Source organism: Corvus brachyrhynchos, unplaced genomic scaffold, assembly GCF_000691975.1.
Source record: "Corvus brachyrhynchos isolate BGI_N302 unplaced genomic scaffold, ASM69197v1 scaffold32, whole genome shotgun sequence".
NCBI classification, from domain to species: Eukaryota; Metazoa; Chordata; class Aves; order Passeriformes; family Corvidae; genus Corvus; species Corvus brachyrhynchos.
In genome coordinates, this window is record NW_008237919.1 from 293,574 (window position 1) to 314,843 (window position 21,270).

Genomic DNA, 21,270 nt, shown 5'->3' on the forward strand with positions numbered 1-21,270 from the left:
CTTTTCCCCGCTGCCCCTGCTCCGTTCTCTTAATCTCTCACTTGGCTTGTCTCCTGATGGCTGGAGCTCTGACTGGAGTTCTTTGGATCCAGGCGGCTGGAAACCCAGAGAAAATTTGTCTCCTTAGAGGCAGGGGCAGGCCAGATGGGGCAGCTGGACTGGATCCTCTTGGCTAGATGTGGCTAACGGTGGCTTGAACCAGGGCAGGCTTCGCTGCCCTTTTCTGCCAGCACGGAGCCTCCAATTCCTGAATCGCGGGGAGTGGGACAGAGACTGCACACGCAGCTTCCAAAGCAAATTCACACACACACACACACACACACACACACACAAAGATTCCCGGCTGTGGAACCTTCAAGGTACACTAATGACTTTTGGGCACAGATGGTTATGGGATATACCACCATTATGAATCAGCCCCAGACAATCTAATTTTAAGAAAACAATTTGTATGATTATGGATTAAAATGTAACTAACATTTCAAGTTCCATTCTTGAAGTATTATTTTTCTCATGAGTATTTTGTTCTTATTTATGGCCTTGATGGTACAAAAAAATTGAATATTTTTATTCAAACCATGAACCTGATTTTTTGCTTGTAACTATAAATTTCCATTTTTCCCTTTTAACTGTGGCTGCAGTTGTCATTTTTCCACAGCAATAAAAGAAAGAGCATATACTTTTTTTTTTGGAAGTCCTGAAGCTGAGACATCTGAGACTCAAGTTTAAGTTTTTTTCAATGGCAATGCAAAAGCCTCATTGCCTTATTTTGGTATTTTAAGATGATGATGATGATGATGTTTCCTTTCAGTCAAAGAAGCAAAAATGACCCATGGTTTGGTCACCAAATAGTAAGAAACTCTCATACTAAACTGCAAAAGATTGTAAATAACAAGAGTTCCATGGAGCTGGTTGGGTTGGTTGGTTGGTTGGTTGTTTTTCATGTCAAACAGTGATACTTATTTATACACAAAATGCTTTGTTTTCCTTTCTAGGATGGAATGCGTCCTCTCAGCAGCAGTCGAACTGTGGAAAGCAGCAACAGTAAATCAAAGACAGAGTTGGGTGTTTCAAGAGTTAAATCTTTTCTTCCTGTTCCTAGAAGTAAAGTCACCCAGCCTTCTCAGAATACTAAAAAAAAGCAGCAGCAGTAATACAAGGCAAATAGAGGCAGATAATAACACAAAAAGAGAGATTTGGAATTTGCACAAAAATGAACAAATAGAAAAATCCAATAAGTAAACCTGCCTATCTTACAATTTTCTGTGTTCATATAATCTCTATTGCAAAGAACAAGTACTTAAATATGTAAATATTTTTTAAAAACAAACTGTTACCCTGTAATATAAAGTTTGTACAGGACCACAGTTTTATTTCTATGTACATCAGCTGGAAATTATATTGATTTAAACTTCAGAAATGCGCATTTTGCCTCCTCCATAGATGGTTGGGTTTTTTCTTTTATTATGAAAATTACTATTTAAATGATAATATTCAGGGGTACCTACCACAGGATTCTGTTTGTGTATATACTGTACATAAATATATTCTATTAAGTTCACATGTTAACCTGCATTCAGATGAGTTGCACAATATATACAACAATGGCTTAAAGCTGTTGTTCATGCATTTTAAAGACATGTTTTATCTTCACTTAATGAAAAATTAGTGAATGTGGCAATAACTGAAATGTTTGGAATTGCAGATCGATTACTTTCAGCTACAAGCCATATTAAATACTTTGATTTCATCATCATCTGCCTGCTGAATTGTGATTTTGTTTTTCTCAAGCTTCTCTTCATCTAAAATGTAATGAATTTCTTTTATAGCTTTCATCTTTTAAAAAAGGAAAGAGATTGAGAAATTAAAATGCAACAAAAGTTATTTTTCTCAGACTCTTGCTCTTTGATAGAATTGAAGAAAATGTGATCATTTATTAACTTAGTTTTTCTTGTATACTGTAAAAATTTTATATGCTTCATTAGTGTTTTAAAAGCATCTGAGAAATAACAGTGTTTTACAGAAACAGATTTGACTGAAAAGGAATTTGAGCAAAAGCTTAACTACGGTATTATCCAACATAATGTAGTAGCAATGAGTTACTATGTAATTATCAATTTCTGTTGTGGATTTAAGATGTAATTGCTGTAAAATGATACTTGAGTTGCAGTTAAAATTAACTCGTTGTCATTTTTCTCTCCACTACTGAGGTAGATCATGTTCCCATGAGGGAGTTTCTATGCAGGGCGTATTTCCCCGACCTCTTTCTACAGTAGTTGCAGTTACATCCTTGTAAATTTTAGGAACATGGAAATGTGCGCTGTCGAGATAGCTCACCTGTTAGGCAGGGAAAAGCACAGATTTTTCTTGAGATCAGACTTAGCTGCCTTCTGCTGGTTAGTGGGAGATGGTTTGGAGAACTTGAACAATGACATGGTCATGCCTCTAATTTCCAAAGGAGCATTTTTCTCAAATTAAGCCCGGAGGAGGAAAGGATTAACTGTTTCCTAATGCTTTGCCTTTGTATGTAAAACAGTCATCCCAGACTCATGTCAATAAAATTTTTGTATGGCATATTGTCTTTCTGTCTCTTAGTTTGTGTGTGTGTTACCTCTATAGAGATGAAATATTAGAAGCTTATTCCTGAAATCATTTCCTGCACAATATATTTACAAAGTACCTTGTTTTTTGGCAATTGCTGTTTCACTAAGACTTCCGTTTGCTGTGTGATAGTAATGTGTAACCAAATACAGATCATTTCTCTAGAGACTGTTTTTTACTTTTTTTATTCATTTTTGTGCTGAAAAATGGATGCTGCTTTTGCTGGTGGTTCTTAGCAGAATGAGTCAGCTGCAAAGCACTGCAGGTCAGAGCAGTGAGTCTCAGCAAGTAGAATCCCTGATGTGCTGAAGCAGTGAGCAGCAGTCTGGTAGCTTGTGTGAGAATCTCAGGTATGGATTTCATAGCAATGAGGAACACAAGTGGAAGACTGTTTGTAGAGATCACACGAATTTCAACATCAGAATTTATAGTAACTTTTTTTTCCTAAGAGCTATAAGAAAAGAAAAATCCTGACATGCTTCTAAGCTAGGTTTGTTCTGCATTTAAAATACACATTGGAAATGTCAGCTCTCATTTAGATCAAGAGTTAGCAGTGTGCTTCTCTGTGGGAAGATACTGGGCAGAGTGTCCTAAAGCATGTTTTGAGACATATTTTAAAACTGTATATTGTCTGTGAGAATGAAAACTAATCAGTACTGTACTGTGTGTGAAAATCTGCGGAGGACAGAGTAACTTTGATCATGGTGTGAAAGTTAGATCTCTTGCTAAATTTAGCATTGCCTTTCAATGCCCTCATTATGCTTCCTTTTCAGCCTGCTGTCCTAAACTCTCCATCTGCATCTTTTACCTGTTTGACTTGTGTCTGCTGTCATTTTGTTTGTCTGTCTGTTAGTTCAACAGTCTGTGATCTCCATGCAGCTTTAATCACACAGTATCTTGCAGATCTTCTAATTAGTTCTTCTCTTCTGCAGTAAGTGCTAATCTCTCTTGTTAGGCCCTCAAACAGTCAACACCACATAACCATAACACAGTTTGCTTGTGAACATGCTGACTTCTCTGCTGGCTTATCACTTGATTTGTGATAGGTTGTGCTGAAGCAAGGCCAGGCTCTGTTCATGAGCTCAGGGTTTCACTGTGTCTTCAGCACTCCTCATGTGTGATTTGTCATACCAGCTGCTCTCACTTTGGGTTAGTAATGGCAAAAATCCTTTCTCTTTGCTTCCTGTGTCTCAAGCAGAGAGGATTGATGTATGCTGTGGTGGGCCATGCCTATCTGCGCTGCATCTGCTCCTGGCTATTACCCCATAGCCTTAAAAGAGGTAAGTGGAGAGAGAGAGCGACCCTGTCTCCTTGGAGGAGTATCTCAGAAAGTACAGGGAAGCTTCTAAGGTTGAATCCATCCACAGGCAGTGAAAGACTTTTAATTTAGCCTTCATCTGACTACACTAGATTCTTTATACACATCTCAATGTCTTCAGCCAGAGAAACATGAAAGATACTTCTCATCCACCAACTTTGGTAAGTACTAAACATTCCAGCTCTCTACTTCAAGCCAGTTCTGAAAATAAAAGCTTTCAGCATCTCTCCTATGGTTCTTATTTCTTGACAAGAACATGGAATATGTTCCTTAAGCAAATGTCTGAATCCATCAGATAATATTTGCTTTTGGTTTTGGGTTACTGAGCATGAACTCCAAAACTAAAAGCATGAAGAAATCTACTCCAACAAAGGCAGCAGCATTCATCAGCAACAGCAAAACCAGCAGGCCTGAGGTGCAACTTCCTATAATACAGCTCAAGTGAGTTACAAAATACATCAAAACCCTCCAGCTTTCCAGTAAAACTGGAGAAACAAAACAGCCTCTGGTGGTCAAAATGCTTGCAGAAAGGAGGAAGGATTGCCTTCTTGGTTGTATCTGGCTAAAGTGATGTTTATGATGGTCAAACCATAGTTAAGAGACTTTAGAGTTACAAAGTGGGCTGTTCTTCAGAAACTTGAAGTCAAAGTGACTTTAAGGGGCACAAGGTATGGTTGTACTGGGCTGTAGCATCACTCAAACCTCTGGTTGCATTTTACAAGGGTTGTATTTTGAGGTTGAAATGAGCTCTGGGGAATTAACTTAGTATAAATATTGTTTATCCTATGAACAGGAAATTGGTTTTGGAGAATGTGGGGGTTTATAAAAGAAATGTATTACTGTATTGCATTGCATTGCCTAATTTGCAAGATGTTTTTAGGCAGCAGCTAATGGTCCATTAATGAACAATTACACATCAGTCTAAAGTGGTGTGGGGTTTTTTCCAGATGTTAAATCATAGCCAAGTAATTGTAGAGCTAAAATACTAAACCTGTAATAGAAAAATGAGGAAAAAATAATGACCAGAACACTTTTTAGGTAAATAAAATGCAACAAATTACGTAGTTCTGAAATTACTTCTAGCAATTAACACTAATTCAGAATTAATATGGGGAAATGCTTTAAAAGGCCTTAAGTTATTAAGAAATAACTTAAGCCTGTTGCTTAAATAGGGTAGATAGAATTCAAGAAGTGTAGAGGCTATCAGGTGTTTAGCAGCTCTGGTGTAACAGGCTGAGGGATTTGAGCCTTATGGAACTGGAGGAGGTGGATTTTAAGAAAGACTTTAGAAATGGGTATTTAATGAATAAAGCACAGCTGGTAAGACACCATTTAAGCAGCTGTGAAAGCAAAGTTTGTTGGAATAGCGGGCTTGTTTGATGAGGTACTGAGGCAGTTCCCGCTAATGATGATTATCAAGCTGTGTAGTTATTTTGTATGTAAGATTTATGAAAATGGGTAAGTGTGCATAGTTCAAGTTTGTTTAGGCGATCCTTGCTTAGCCTTTGCTCTCCCAAGAGCTTCTCAGTGCTGTACTAGCAGCGTGGCCGCCCTTCTCCACTGTACTTAAGGACAGCTACAGAATCTCTTTCCAACTTTGTCTTTTTGGTTTCTTCCTAGCAAAATTAAATCTCCACATGAAGTATTAAAGTCAGCATACTCTTCTCTTTGGCTGTATGTTGTACACACCCACATTTCCATATAGGTGGTTTTAATGACAAAGTGCTCTGGTAGGAGTGGTTTCTATATCTGTTTTGTTTTATCAAATGCATGCAAAGCAAAGCACGTGAGAAGAAAAATTCCCTTAAATAATGCTCAGCCTGTGTTTATGAAGGTCATTGTTTGTTCTTCCACTGTTTATGGCCTCATTTTCTTCTATTTTTTCCCTTTCCTCTTGTGCTCCATTTTCCATCATGAACAGCATGTGCAACTTCCCAGCTTAGTTTCAGGCAAACATCCGTGGGAGCTGTCACCCCCTGACAGCAAGTACAAGAACACTTATCCTAGAAGGTAACGTGCTCTTCTCAAGCTTTGTTGGGAAGGAGAGGCTGTGTCCTCCTCATGCAGGCTGGAACTAACTTACCTCCTGTTCCAGCCTGAACTCCAAAGGAGCTGAAGCAGTGGTTTGGAGCTGAAAGAAATAGCACACTCTTCTCTCAGTTGCCCTCAGAGGGCAGTATCTTGCCTGGGCTCTTTAGGACAGGCAGTGTGATGGTGGTAGCTGGGCACTGATGGCAGAAGCTGTGTCTGTGAGTGTTGTAGTCCAGGGTGGGGGCAATCAGTCAACTGATTTACTTTTTCCTTCGAAGTCCTCCTTCTGAGTGTTTGTATCAGCAGCTTCCACATGTCCCATCTACTACATGCTCCTGCTGTATCCACCTTTTCTTTCCTGAAATGTGTCCTTGTCTGCTGAGTCCAGCTTACCTACCACCTCCTAACTCCGGCAGTGACACAAAACATGAACAATTAGTTGCGCAAGCTCTGAAGCATGCGCTGGTTCTAATGGCACAGTGGTTCTTTTCTGCTGATCTTTCTGATCATCTTGTTTATTTAGATAATAAACTCCCCCACTTGGTGTGTCTGCTGTAACTCTGAGTAACATCCTGACAAAGAGCAATCCTTGGCACGCCTCCTCGGACTTGGCGACACTGCAGCAGCCCGGGCCTCCCGGCCAGGCTTAGCCATATCCTCTGTAAAGATCTGTACAAATGGAGAGCTGACTACGTGAGAAAAGGGACAAATAGTGTGAGGTGAACAGTTTGAGGGGATAAGGGGAGTGGAGATGGGATTCAAAAGTGAATCAAAGCTACCCCAAAACACAGTTGGTTTTCCATTGTTATAAAGCCAGCAGAGCTTAGTGGCAAAGAAACAGTGACATGGCAAAATTGAGACCCAAGGGTATCCAGAATGCTCTGTGAGCAAGAGGCATTGCTTTGTGGAGAAGATCAGGCAGCATATAAGGAGGTGTCCTCGCAGAAAGAAAGGAAAGAGATCCAGGTAAGTGCTAGAAGATAAAACAAGCATAAAAGTACAGTATGAGGGACAGGGCAGGCAAAAAACCACCAACAAATCTTTGCAGAGGGAATGTGTAATGAAGGCCAGAAAGTATGCAATGGGGAACAGAGCTAGAAGGAAACAAGAGTGATGTAGGGTGAGCAGCTCCAGAGCGAGCTCCAGTGCCCGCGGGCTCAGCCGGACCCAGGGGCACCTTGAGCAGCACCAGCGCCCAGCCGGAGGCAGCCCAGGACAGCGGCGCAGCTCCAGCTCTTGCTCCAGGACGCCTGAAAGAGTTTAGTCCAAGCCTTGCCTGTGCTGCCCTTCGCAGCTGTAGGGCACGGGCGGTGAGAGGGACCCAGGGCTTAGCACAACCCGCGCCGCAGCGTTTGAGCCCCGCAGCACCACCTAGTGCCGCCCGGCCGGCCCGAGCCAGCCCCGAGAGCCCGTTTTACCCACAGCGTTTGTAAAGAACAGAAAGCAGTTATTAAAAATTATGCCCGTGTTTTTGACAGGCAGCAATGACTGAAGTGGAAGTAGCAGAATCGGTCCACAGTGACTTCCGTTGGGGGGAATGTTATAATGCGTCATACAGGCAGTTTCTCTTTTTAAAAATTTATTTAAAGAAAAAAATAATCTAAAACACCTGTATCACTAGAATACTTTGGTGTACAAAGACAGCATTGGACAGTACCTGGCCAAACTCTGGGGCTGCCCTCGTTTTCAACAGCTCTAGCATAATGAGACATCAAAGACTAGTAGCAAAATCTCCCTGCAACATTCCAAATATAAAACTTTTTGTACAAATATATTTTTCTTCATAGTACGTAATCACTCTTAAAATACATAATTTCCTTAGCAAAAGTTTGCAACAATATTAAAATAAATAAAATATCCTAGAGAACATTCAGTTCCATAATAAAACTGCAAACCAGAAGAGTATAAAAATTAATTTCATTATTAAAGTCTACTTCTGAGAGGTTGGGTTTTTTTGTTGGGTTGTTTTTCTGGGTTTTTTTGGTTTTGTTGTTGTTGTTGTTGTTGTTGTTGTTGTTGTTGTTGTTGTTGTTGTTGTTGTTGTTGTTGTTGTTGTTGTTAGGCCAAAGTAAAAAGCATGTAAAGATGCCAGACCTATGCAGACTATTACAGGTCCACTGCCAGGAGTCCTACCTTTTGCTAGATACTGATGTCAGCCTGCACTCATCCCACTGTGAGTGTGTGCAGGGTCAGGTTGACAGTTGCCTAGGTTTTAAGAGGAAATATCAATTCTCCCTTAACTGTGGAGATATGACGGATGTTGATTGGCTTCCAAGTCAATATCCTCTCTTCCTTCATTTTCACCTACACACGTGGCATTTGGCCTTTCCTGCTAAGCTGAAATTACTGTTGCTGCATGGAAAACAAAGAGGAGGAAGTTTTCTGTGCGTTTTGCTGATATTGTCCCTTAATTCATTTGCAGGAAGTGTATCCAAAGAAGGTTTTTACATACGGATTTTTCTATTTTCCATCCAGGTTTGATTATTTTTTTCACATTTTTCCTGCTGTCTAGTCCTCTCACCCCAGCAAGAACATTTCTAAAAGTTTTCTGAAACAATTATGTGAGGCTAGACAGGTTACTTCTGCTTACTATTGTGTTTGCATCCAATCAGAGCAGCTTTTCAAAGGAAATCTGGCTTCACCACTATAAGTGGCAAAACCTCAAAGAATGTACTAACTTACACATGATTAATCACAGAAGGGAAGAAATTCCCACATGCTCATGTGGTCGCTGCAGTGAACTCCTCCTGCAAGGCTGAATTTGTCCATGGCTGAGGTTCAGAAGTGCTGGTCCTGTCATCATGGGGCACTGCTGACCATTCACTCCACAAAGAGGGTCTCCACACAGCATCTCACAGCCTTGTCTCCTGCACTTCTTCCTCTGTCTCCTCCTGCAAGGCAGTGATTTGGGGTCGGGGTTTGCGTTTGCTGGAGTTTCTGTGGTGTGCTGGGAGTAGTTTAAGGCGCTCGGCGTGACTGATGGCCTGTCTGAAGGAGCTCTTCTCGTTCAGCAGCTTCTGGATGGATTCGTACTGCCGCAATTTATTGTCCTCGATTACCTGGAGAAACACCACACCTTTAGATGAGCAGTGGAGGTGCTGACAGAATTCAGCTAATGCAACTAATGGAGCAGGGAAGAGACATGAAGACATGGCAAACATCTTCTAATAGAAAAAGCCCAATTTACAATTTCTAATTTCTAGTTTGCAATTTCTAATTACGACTACAAAAACATACATTAAAATTTGAATATGTGGAAAAGGTGCCTATTGCCCAAATTACAAAACACCACTGGACTGGCTGGTTTCTCCTTGTGACTTGGTTTTACCTCTGAGTCCCTTTGCTGAAGACTCCCAGTACCGTGGCATTTCCCTGGCACTGCTGAACTGCCCAGTTAAGAAAGCGTTAACTGTTCTATCGCAAGCAGAGGTAGAAGGCTGCCAGTAAGGCGCCAGGCTTTCTTTGCTTTCTTCAAACAAGGAAGCACTGCTCACCTCTGTTTGAAGGAGACAACAGGTTTGCCCTGTAAGGCTCTGCCATTCTCCCCTGTCAGGCAGGAGACAAATTAAAATCAGGCTCCTTCGCTGGCACTGCAGTGACAGCACATTTTGGGTAAGAGCACAGGTCTGACAGGAGAGAACTTTTTGAATCTCTGTTGCTAAAATGTGCTCTGGAGGGTGGGAAGCCTTTTCAGGGCAGAGGCTGCCTGCCTGCTAGGGCTCTGCTGCCACAGTGGCTGGGAGCAAGGCTGAGTCCAGCACACACAGAGGAGCAGCACATCCAAAAGGTTGCACAACCTGCCTACTGACTAGCCTGCTTTAACTTCAGGTAGCATTCCTCCTGCCATACTAATGCACCCAATCAAATAGACATGGAAAACCAGAGTGTTTCACTCTGCTAATAAAATTTAGATGCCATCTTATAGAAGAGTGAAGAAAATACAGAGGGAAGAACCTCGTTTTTAAGAACAATTTACATAACTTGTCTTTTCTTTACTAACCATTTCTATACAACAAAGGAAATATCCCAGGACTGCAGTAATTTGTCCCTGTGATTAAACATGAAAGGAATATTTACATGGCTAGTTGAAAGAAATCAGCAATTCTGATCATCACATATTAGGAAACCCCTCTTCCCCAGGCAGCCTCCTATTGCTCAAGTGCAGCCGATTCTGCATTTGCAATTGTAAAGCTCTGTGAGATGATGAGATTTTTCTGGATCTCCTGAGCCAATCAAAAATATAAGGCACCTGGATCAGCAGCTGGATAACCTACACAACTTTCCTTCTGGTTGAAACTTCCTTTCTTGCTTCTCCAGAGCAAGACCCAGCCCATCTGAACACAGATGTCTGTGACAGCTCAGGTGAAAGAGCAAACAGGAGCCTGTTGCTGTTCTGCCAGTGGGTAGGTTGCTCAACTTCCCTGAATGATCACCATCAATCCAGAAAACATCATCATTTCCACTTGGTCTGTTCTGCATGTTCATCAAATGCAGGGAGACAACAGTAAACGAGCCTATGAGAAACGCTCACCAAGAATCTCTGGCACTCCAGCATCGCCTCCAGCCTGTGCTCGGAGAGTATCACCGTGCAGTTGGCAAACGCATGCTTCAGGGTCTTCCTGATCACTTGGGAAGTTCTGAAGGGCAAACAAACATTGGCATTCAGACTGCAATGTGCATGCTCATAACTACACAGTGTGTAACAGCCTGGCTGTGTGTCGCAGAGCTCACGCTCAGGGACACAGCTCTGAGGTGCCTCAGCTGCACCTCTGCTGCGAAAATACCTATCAGCCATAGAGCTAAGGTTGTAACCAGGCTTCCCTGGTCCTCCATGCAGAACTACCAACATACATTACTGAAATCAGGTTTAGTAACAGGCCAGAGAAGTTACAAAAGGTCTCTTTAGATGGTGCTGCCTCACAGGTTTTCTTACTTCATATTAGAAAACAGAACAAATGAATAAAACATACACAGGATCCAGGTGAGCACTTGGTTCATCGAGCAGCAAGATCTTAGCTTTGCTGAGAACTGACCGGGCGAGGCACATCAGCTGTTTGTGGCCATGACTGAGGACACAGCCTCCATCCACAAGAACAAAATCAAGCTTGCCTGGAAATTGCTCTATTACAGACTTCAGCCCAACCTGCCAGAGAAAAAAAGGACATGAAAAACTGGCAAGATATAATTACTGCTGACTGCAGCAGTCATTTACATCATTGTAAATGCTAAGGAAAGTGATTTTTGAAAGGAAAACAGGCTTCTTTGGTTGCTAGGAGTTTAAAAAGCAATGATGAAAATTTATATGTGACATTATAGCAACAGAGAAAATAACCCTGCTCACCATGGCCACTGTCTCTATAGCTCTGACAGTGTTTCCATGTGGTCCTTTCGCTGCCCCAAAGGCCTTGTGCACTTTGGTTAAACTAATGGCACGAGGGGCTTCCCTCCGGCACTGGTGACAAAGAGTTTAGAGGGGTGCCCATGCCATGTGAAGCTGCTGACTTTGGACCAGAAACCAGAGTCCAGCCCAGGAGATATTTTCTGACTGTTTCTTCCAGTGCTCCTGTTTACTCTCATTGGGAGATTTACACCCCAAAGCAAAGCTTTCCATCTTGCACAGATCCAAACCAACTGTGCTCCTTGGCCTTATCACCAGAGTTCAGAGAGACATTTTCACAAAATATGAGAACTAGGAAATATATGTGAGTTGCATGGCTCTATAAAACACTATAAAAATGTACTGAAATCCCAGAAATTTATGAAGGCCACCTCCCTTGGATTTTTTAAATATTATTGATCTGCAACTAATTTGCATTCACGGAAAACAAAAAATTTGAATTCCTACTTTGTGTTTTCACTTTACATGGAAACCATATTAAACTGTGGTGTATGGATATATCTGTTGTGTTTCTGAAGAGCTCGTGCTTTAATTTGTAAGCAAATAAAGGTCAGTGTTTTGTTCCTCACTTCTCTTTTGAACACACATTGTGTCCTTCATGAAATTTTGCATTTAATGGCTGGAAAATGTGCTTTCTTCTTACAACTGCACAAGGTGTCTCCATGTACCTGTAGGGCTCAGACAGCTGACTGCAGGAGTAAGACTTAGGCTCACAAGTTGACATAAGTCTGACAGATCCAGGTGCTGAAATATGTGGGCAATAAAAAATGAAACATCAGATAAGGCCTTGTCCTCTGCAGTTGATTGCAAGGAGCATAAAAAGCTGATGCTGATCTCAGGAGGATCCTCTAAATCCTCAGCAGTCAACATGGATCTGGAATAAGCTGACAGACAATGTCTGTGCCGTGCTCCCAAAGTTACACTGACTCACTGCCACTGCCGAGCCAGACTTCAAGAGCATGAACTTGGTAAACAATCCAATCACTCCTAGTAAAAAGCATTACAGCACTTTCTTTTTTCTATTTGCTTTGCATTCTTGCCTGCACAATGAAAACCTCAGTATCACGTATGGATTTGCCAAACTCCTTAATGATAAACATTTCAAAGTAAAATTTTTTTCATGCCATTGTAAATGAGGTTTAGCTTTTCAAAATCCCAAGCTCAATTCAAACACACACTGGAAACAGTCTTCCAAAGCAGGAGAGCTTATCTTCTTCAAGAAAGGGGATATTGATCCACACTCAATTTTTTCCTGAGTCTCAGAGAAGCAGAGAAACAGCACTGAGCACACTGCACTAAGCACGCTATTGTCTCTGCTAGGACTGTCTGAAAAGCTGCTGTCAAACCATCTGAACAAAAATATCATGATATTTTTATTTGGCAGTAAATTACTCACAGAACACGTCTACTTTCCTCTTTTCCAAATGTAGGGAAGAAATTATAAAAACCCAAGAAACCAAGCAGAGACAGAGTTAACATCCTGGATAGGAAAGGAGGAAGCTTTCAGATTAAGTCCCACACCTGTAAGCATTTTTTGATACTTGAGACTTGCAACGAAAAAGGAAAATGGCACCAATTCATGGTTAGGTCTGTATTAATTAGGTCATCTGTGCCTTGGAAAAAGGTATCCGCTTTCTAGGCTGCGGCCTTTTCCCTCCTGTAATGCTCCCCTGACTTTTCCTGGGAATTATGGACACTTCCGCAACCCATGAAGCACTGTCAGAGCCAAGAGGTGGCACCTGACAATTGCAGTGTGTGGGACTGATGCCATGATGATTTTTTGCCTTTTCTTTCATACCCCTGTTATACCTTTTTTACAACTTCTGTATTCTTAGTGCTTTTTGCCTACATTCTTGGACTTGTTTGTCAAGCTGAGAGACTAAACATTTTAGAAGCTTCATAGCTAGGGATCAGTGTGCCCCAGACCCCAAGGTCCTCTCCAGAACACATTCTGTAAACTAAGAACCATCCAGGGGAAGGTTCCTCGGGGAGGGGGTCTCACTCGAGCCTCTCATTGGGGAATCTTTGATAGATATGCTAATTAGTAAAACCTATAATGTTATACCAGGTCTTTTGGGGGGGGGACATTTGGAAGGGTACATTTCGATGCATTTGACCTGGACGTAGTGTAGCTAAGGATCCTTAAAATAAATACCAAGGTAAAATCCCTTTTCCCCTTCTAACCGTGTATGCCTCTTGATTTTAAGACCAGGAAAAGGCATCAGAACCAGTGCAACATGGAAACAGAATCTGGCCCCTAAGCTTGGGAATTGGAAAAAAAAAATGTTGCTGAAACCTCAACAGAATATTAGAAGAAAACCTTCAGGTTCGAAAATCTAACATTCCATGACTCTTATTTTCCACGGCAGAGGAAGCTCCATGACACAAGTAGCACAAAAGCCTGAATGCCTTGCCAGAGAGTGCTCCCCTCAGCTGGCTTCACATTGGCCTGAGAATTGAAATAACTATTTATATAAAACGTCATTTATATGGTTTGTAGTACAGTATGACCTTTCCTCCGCACTTGTTTCCTAAGATTCTACATAAATGTAAAGTATGACAATCATTTGACCTACACTGCACCCTGCTGTAACCACATCACCAGAGGGAGACAAATAACACAGAACAGCTGTACCTCCTCTGCAACTTTCCATATTTCTTCATCATTCCACTGCCCATAAGGATCCAAATTCATCCGAAAAGTTCCAGAAAATATGAACACTTTCTGCAAGAAAAAAAGACATACAGACACAGGTAGATAGATAACATTGTATAAAACATTAGAAATTGTGAAGTATATAGAGAAAAGAATAAGCTTCTGCAATTACCAGATAGAGCTAACTGCAGGTTATTAATTTTTTTAAAAAATATTGTTCCAAAAAAGTGATTTTGAAAACCCTTATATATTAAGGTTTTGTCAATTATCTTAATAAAATCATAGCCAAAATTGTCTGAAAACCACCAAACCCCAAATTTCAGCAGTTTTCAGAATAAAACATTTCCTGTATTGTCATTTTGAAACAAATCTTTTAAAACTACTTTTGATTCTTGACTACGTGAAACATATTAAAACATTAAAAAAAAAAAATCAAACTAAAGTGTGTGTTTCCACAGTTTTGTTTAGAGAGAAAAAAACCCTATTGCTTATTTGTTAAAATTCAGGGACATTGTCCTCAGTTATTTTTCATCAATGGATTTCTTTTTCTAATAAATTGTAGCCAAATACACATCTCAGCATCATTCTGTCCCCTGGCATTTCACCATGTCCCAGTCCTATCTCAAAAGATGTTCTTTCCCTCTCTCACTGTCGCATGACTGAACTGTGACAGAGCACGACCTGGTTCATGACTGCAGCGGCAACAATCCACTCTGCTAGAGCTTTCCCTGCCGGACACCGCGGGCTGTGCTCGCTGCCTGCTCTGAGCTTTCCCTGCCGGACACCGCGGGCTGTGCTCGCTCCCTGCTCCCTCCTGCCTCGCCTGCCTTCCGCTTCAGGAGATGAGGAGGATGCACATTTCCGGGGACTGACAACATGCCCTTCTCGATCTGAAGCTTACTACTCCATTCTGCTTTCCCCATCAGTTCAGACAAGCAGATTTAGGCGATCATACCTTAGATATACACATTTTGTAGCTCAAGAAGCAGTGACTCTGACAGAATTAAATATTTGTTTAATCTCTTTTTACATGGGGTGGGTGTGTCAGATTCTGATGGAAATTAGATTCTTCAAGGGACACTGAGGCTGCACAACATCTCTTAAGGAACCGTTTTTTTCTATGCTGTAAGGTACACCTGCTGTTTGTAATAGGGAGAACTTGCTCTCAAAGAATTTAAGTGCCTTGTTGAGAAATATTACCATTTGCTTGCTCTTTCCTTGTACACACACAACAAATACCAAGAGGAAAAATTTGAGACAATTATTCTCTTCTGTCTTTCTAAACAAAGTATTTATTTAGAGAAAATGTGTTGAAATGCCAGTGATTCACAGCCACGTAAGTTCCTGGAGTCTTGGTAGTCAAACACTACCAAAAGTGAAGGACTAGCTGTACCAGCAGAAAATAACTGAGAGAATACACTTAGCAAGTGCTTTCCCAGCCCTTGGCCTGTCTACCACAGTTTCCATCCTATCCAACCTGGGAACTTGGCATTCTTTCACCAGATTTCAAAGTGATTTATACACACACGTACATTAATAATTTAATTATGATTAATTAAAAGTGTAAACATTGCAGAGGAAAATAAATTAAATTAATTAATTTGTTTAAGATATGTATGCCATTGCCAACTTATTTGGTGTAAAAGAGAAGGAAATAACTAATTCAAGAAACCAGAGGAGAAAAGCAGCTGCAATGTGGTGCTGTGCACTCAGTGGGATGGATTTAAGTGCAATGATACCTTCAACACACTGACTGAGCTGCAGAACCACACACAGCTAAAAATTAATAATTGAATTATTTTTTGTAGAGACAATGGGGAAAGAGACTCTTTCACATATAATTGTTATTGTTAATAACAGTGAAAACTTCAGTGAAGTACAGCACAGTCCTTTTCCCATGCCCTGCACTGGTTAGGTGGTGTGAGTGGGGTGACATATTTACAGCAGGATTAGGTTCTTCCAAGTAATGGGTGCGGTGGAAACAATAATGCTGTGGAAACAGTGTCAGACGTGGGTTTGTTCACAGTGTGAGCCCCATACATTTAACTAATGGAATAGGTGTTTTCATCTCTCAGGCAATAAAGGGTACAACTTTCTTTTGAAGCTGCTGCTATTTCTAATAACTGTGCTTTCAAGAAGCAGGTCACTAAAAGCAAGCTATTCCCAAAAGCAGGGTTGGTTTTTCATCCCCACAAAGTAAATATTTCATTGTCCTGAATTCTGGTACTTCTCTCTCCATTTCAACACCTCCTGCCCCCCAGCTCATTAGAAACCATATGGGGTTCACTTAAGTAAATACCATGTGAGTCACCTGGGCAGTTTAGAGTCTACTTGAAGAGAAGCAGAAACAAATCTCTCCACATTCTTAAAAACTAGAAGTCTAAAGTGAAACAAAAACACCCAAAAGTGAACATGAAGGACTTACATTTTTCATAAATATGGAAGAAGTAGAAATAAGGAGGGCATTGGATGGGTGAATGGATGGCTGGGTAGACTGGCAGCAAATCTGGAAATCAGCATTTCCTTCTCAGTCACTTGTTCAAACTCCCACAGGATGATAACGGGTGTGATTATACAACAAATAGTTTCTTAGACCTGATATCCACCCACAAGCAAAACATTTGGAAATATAAATATGGTTGTGTTTATGTTCTGACCACCCCAAATATTGCAAATCAACCCTTCTGAAGGGCATTAATCCCCCTTAGTGGCTACAGCCTCCTGGTGTGTGTGGCAATAAGCTTCCTAAGCAATTTATGTGTTACGTGGAGAACCAAGACCCTGGAGTACCTAAGAAAATGCTTACAGAAGAGTTCAGGATCAGCTGAAAGAGGCTGTGAGTGAGAGTAGGAGTGAGAGTATCCCAGCTGTGAGTAGCTACTGCTGTAACCTGTGTGCAGGTCCTCAGCAAGACCCACGGACCCTTCTTCCCACATGCCTCGGGGCCAAAGAACAAATGTAACATCAGCTGGAACCAGGCAGCAGCCCCACACACAGAGACGTTCCGAGTAACAGCAGCATGACCTTCATGTAGCCTCCTCTGCTTTGTCTGTGTTATAGCAGCAATATCAACATGAAACAAAACCAAGTTACTATGTGAGTGCTTTAGTACTAGGTGCAAAGTTAGAGGACTTGTTTTCAGAAGTGTCTTTTAGAGACTTTACATTGACATTGAAATATTTACAGACAAAAATAAGAGCACAGAAACAATAAAAACCTGAAAAGTTTTTGGGACCAGTTCTGTAACATTCTCCCTTGAAGACGCCAAAACATCTGCCTCCCACAGAGCTTACCAGTAAATATGAGTGCTGTGCTCATGGCAACACTGAACCCATGATGCAGAAAACAACCTATATACTGCCCGATATGAGCATGAGCATGTGGGGTTGTTAATTAATGTCCCCAGTTGCTCTGTGCACGGGTCTGATGCAGTGGAGCCTCCCCAGTATGGTGGTGCTGACTCATCCCAATGCCCTGCAGGCAGCCAGGCTCTGCAGGACCCTTCGTGGGAGCACCTTGGGAAGTGGCCCTGCTCGGCAGCTGCACCAGGCAGGAGTGTGCTGGCACACCACAAAGCAGCCATGACCTCCAAAAGTAAGCAGGTCTGAAGGGTATGAGAAATAGGGCTGGAGACAGACAGACGGACAGAGACAGACAGATAAAATGAACAGAATGTGATGGCTGCTGAAAAACTGGAACTACAAAGGTAAAAGTTGCAAAATTTCACTTCTTCAGTAAACAAAGGAGCAAAATAAATTTGATTTTTTTTTGTCAGCTGGCAGTCCTGCAAACTGTAGAAAACTTGTTCTCCATGTTAAGCTTGATTTTAACTCTATATGGAGTATTGTGAGATCCACTAGGATGCATGGAATAGCACTTAAAAACATCTGAAGTCATCCTCTTCCTTGCAGCTAACAGCACCTCATGAGTCTCAGGTTTCTCATCACTTATTTTAACTGGAAATCATCTGCAGGTCTCCTGTTCTCCATTCAAAGACAAATTTCTGAAGCCACGTTCTCAATCTGACTCCATTAAATACTGCAGGATGCAATCTGCACAAGGACTTGTGCAAGAAAGCCTTAGTGTGTTGAAAGCAAATGCATCTGGAAATCCTCACTCTGGAAATGTGGTGGGCAAACACCTGCAGAAGAATCATCAGAAAGGCCTGTCCAGGAAGAAGGGATAATGGGTGCAAAGGTACAGCCTGGTGTCAGTGGAGCAATTGTTTTGTAGAATGACAAACAGCCTGTAGCAGCAGTGTTAGGCAGGCTGTGCTTCAGCGGCACAGCCACGTGAGAAGCTACAGGAAGAAACTTTCTTGTGGGAGCTTCAGGAAATATATTTTATATGATTTAACCCTTTGCACCACTACAAGGCACTGACAGCCAGATTTGAGACACTGAAAGAAACAAGAGGTTTCTGCTTCTGCTCAGTGTGATCCCTGACCACCCTGCAGGTCATTCCAGCACAGCCTGCACGGAGTGGACAGCAGTGTCTTAGGATGCTGTGTGTGCTATGTGGTTGTGCATTAGTGAGGTTCCCACAGAGGAAAAGCACTTCTTTTCTACTAAATTGGGAAATTTAGGGTTAAGGAAGAGAAGGAGAGTGTTGGAAAGTTTTCAGGAGGAAGCATGCCTCAGGTAGAGCTCCATTCTCCTTTTGTTGGCAAAGCCTCTCCTGGAGACAGTGAATATCCAGGTGTTGCTGTAGGAGAGCCTCCCAGGAAAGGAAAGGACAATTTTTTTTTTCCATTCTGAAGCGGTAGGTGAATGGCAAAGAACAAAAGGCTCCCTTTGTTCTGCTGGGAAAGGCAGGGTGGCATATGCAATTTCTCTTTCCTGCTGGGAAAGTGCTGCTGAAAACTTCATTTTGTTCTGAATGTGGGAACTTTTGAGGCATAATGTGCAGTTCTTTGCCAAGGCTTTGGGACAAGTGCTGCGAGCTGAAGCATGCAAACAGGCTGGCAACTATCATGACCTCCCAGAGAATGGAGGGCTGGGATTATTTGGCATTGATCCATGTATCAGGGACTTGCAAACATGAACTAAATGTGTAAACTTAACAATGCACTAACAAGGCACCTCACTAGCAGAAGGGCAAGTTATACTGCTCATGTAAAAAAATGTCTCTTGCATTTTGCTGATGGCTGCATAGAGATGTTTTCTATACCATTAGTGACTATAGAGAGTACTCAGCTATGAGAACTATTCCTCATATTTTTCACAGGGACAATGAGACTACTTGTTACCAAGCATTCAGATTTCTTCTCAGTCCATGCAGTCCCAAGGACAGCTGGAGATGGAAAGCAGAAGCCCTGCTGGGCAACCACACCCCAAAGGGCAAAAGGCTGAGAGCAAAAGGATGCCTATTGGAGAGATAAGCAAGCCCCTTTCAATACAGAAATTTATACTTGGATGTACAGGAAAATTTTCCAGTGCAGACATAGCTTATACTGGTAAAAGCATCCTTCATCCTATACAGCCATGCTTGAGAGGACAGCTGTATAACATACCTGTCCTCCAAACTGAATACCAGCAGCTGCACAGCTGCCTTGATCTGAATGGGGGACATGTTTTCATACTTGCAAGCAACAATCACTCTGCAGAACTGAACCAGCTGTAATAAAGAAATAAAAGTTTAAAGGAATAGATAGATGTGAAAATGTTGAAGAGAGGATAGAAACGGTGACAAGAGGTCAGTTATCAAATGACAGCTTGCCAAGCAAGCCTCAGCTCAGCAGGCAGCGTGTGACCGGTAGAGCTCAGGTAAGAAATGAATCCAACCAGCGGGCTCAACACTGCTCTGTTCGGCTTGGTTTGTTGAGGGTGTAACGTGGCAGGGAAGAAAGGGTCTGTTCTGACAAGGTCGAAGTGCTAAAAAATTGCTGCCTCTAGGAAATTTCAGAGCATGAAATGCACAGAGAAAAGAGTTGTGCCTGCTTTGCATACCTACTCTAAATTTCAGTGTCTTTTAACAGTGACCAAAGCTTCAAAACTGACAGCATTTTTATGTTAAACTACTGGCTGTACCAGAGTCTCTTCAACTATTTTTAAGGGCCTCATGTAGTCAGTACAACAGCTTTATACTACACATACACTCACCAGCTTTCTAAGACAGTAACCACCTTTCTGAGATGGGAAACTATCTGGGAACAAACCAAATCTTCACAGAAAACATATGGAAACAGCTTTACTGTGGGGACAGGATGGGGGAAATAGCACAATTAGGGTTTGGCAGCTAATGGTTAAAAGGGGATGCTTCGTCACCTTGGTCAGTCCACTCCTAGTGGGTGTGTCAAGGAGGAGGTCATCCAGGGTGACAGATCAAACCATATTTTTCACTCTCTGGGGCTAGTAGCCACTCAAGGATGGATAAAGGCAGGACAGACTGCATGGCCCCTCACAGCGTGGCAGGCTGGTCTGCAACCGGTCTCCCACTGCCCCCTGATACTACAAGTGACTCATTGGTAGGACTGCCATCAAGTGTTACTTGAACCAGTCTGCCACAGTCACAGATTTCCAAAGGAATGAACAGTTATGGAAGAGATTGTGTATGTTTTGAAACTGAAGAACTATCCAATGTATAACTGTCAAAGAAGAGATGGTCAATATGTGTTACTCACATATCAGTGTTGTTGGTAAGGATAGACAACAAAAGTACAAAAGCATTAAAATTATGCAGTTCATTCCATCAATTTTCATTCCTACCCTTACAGTGAGCAATCACCTTTTAGTTCTACTGTATGCAGACAATAACATTCAGTATGCAGACAATAACATTCATTTTTCAGACAGATAATCCACAGCTGTAACTGATATAAGACACTGTTCAGTGGTGGGGACATTGGCAAGGGACTCAGAAGCCCTAGGTTTATGTGTTTGCCATCAGTCTGCCAGGGAAAACAGGTGATGTACAGTATCCACGTTAACCATAACATGTGATGTAGACCTTCAGAAAACAGTAGCTGAGAACACTGATTGTATTTTTTTCTTCAGGTGGCACTATCTTATCCTGTATCAAAATGCAAACTGTCTCAGAGAGGCAGGGAGAAGCAGGCTAGAAACACTTCTGTTCAAGCGTGCTGTACCTTCCCTTTTCTAGAAGAGTTCTTGTGGGAGTGGCAGAGAAACCCTAAAAATGCAAAGTTTGCTGTGAATCATTGCATCCTTCCACCCATCCATGCCACTCTACTTTTCACCAAATCTGTGTTTTGTTTCTCAGCATACAAGAACAAACATCTTAAAAGCAACTATGTACATATGGATA

At 41.7% G+C, this 21,270-nt stretch overlaps 2 protein-coding genes across 2 annotated transcripts in view; one reads left to right on the top strand and one right to left on the bottom strand.

Moving 5' to 3' along the window:
* CTTNBP2 (cortactin binding protein 2) overlaps window positions 1-2,574 on the top strand; it is a 149,429-nt gene extending 146,855 nt beyond the window's left edge. Inside the window, 2 exon segments of the mRNA XM_008632734.2 lie at window positions 996-1,138; window positions 1,140-2,574. Coding sequence (XP_008630956.2) covers window positions 996-1,138; window positions 1,140-1,242 — 246 coding nt within the window. The 3' untranslated portion in view covers window positions 1,243-2,574.
* Window positions 2,575-7,993: 5,419 nt separating this feature from the next.
* Window positions 7,994-21,270, bottom strand: part of CFTR (cystic fibrosis transmembrane conductance regulator) — a 77,793-nt gene continuing 64,516 nt past the window's right edge. The window contains exons 23-26 of the mRNA XM_017733084.1: window positions 13,984-14,073; window positions 10,921-11,093; window positions 10,482-10,587; window positions 7,994-9,009 (exon numbers count right to left, since the gene is read on the bottom strand). Of these exons, the coding sequence (XP_017588573.1) occupies window positions 8,803-9,009; window positions 10,482-10,587; window positions 10,921-11,093; window positions 13,984-14,073 (576 nt within the window). The 3' untranslated portion in view covers window positions 7,994-8,802. The remainder of the gene's footprint in view (window positions 9,010-10,481; window positions 10,588-10,920; window positions 11,094-13,983; window positions 14,074-21,270) is intronic.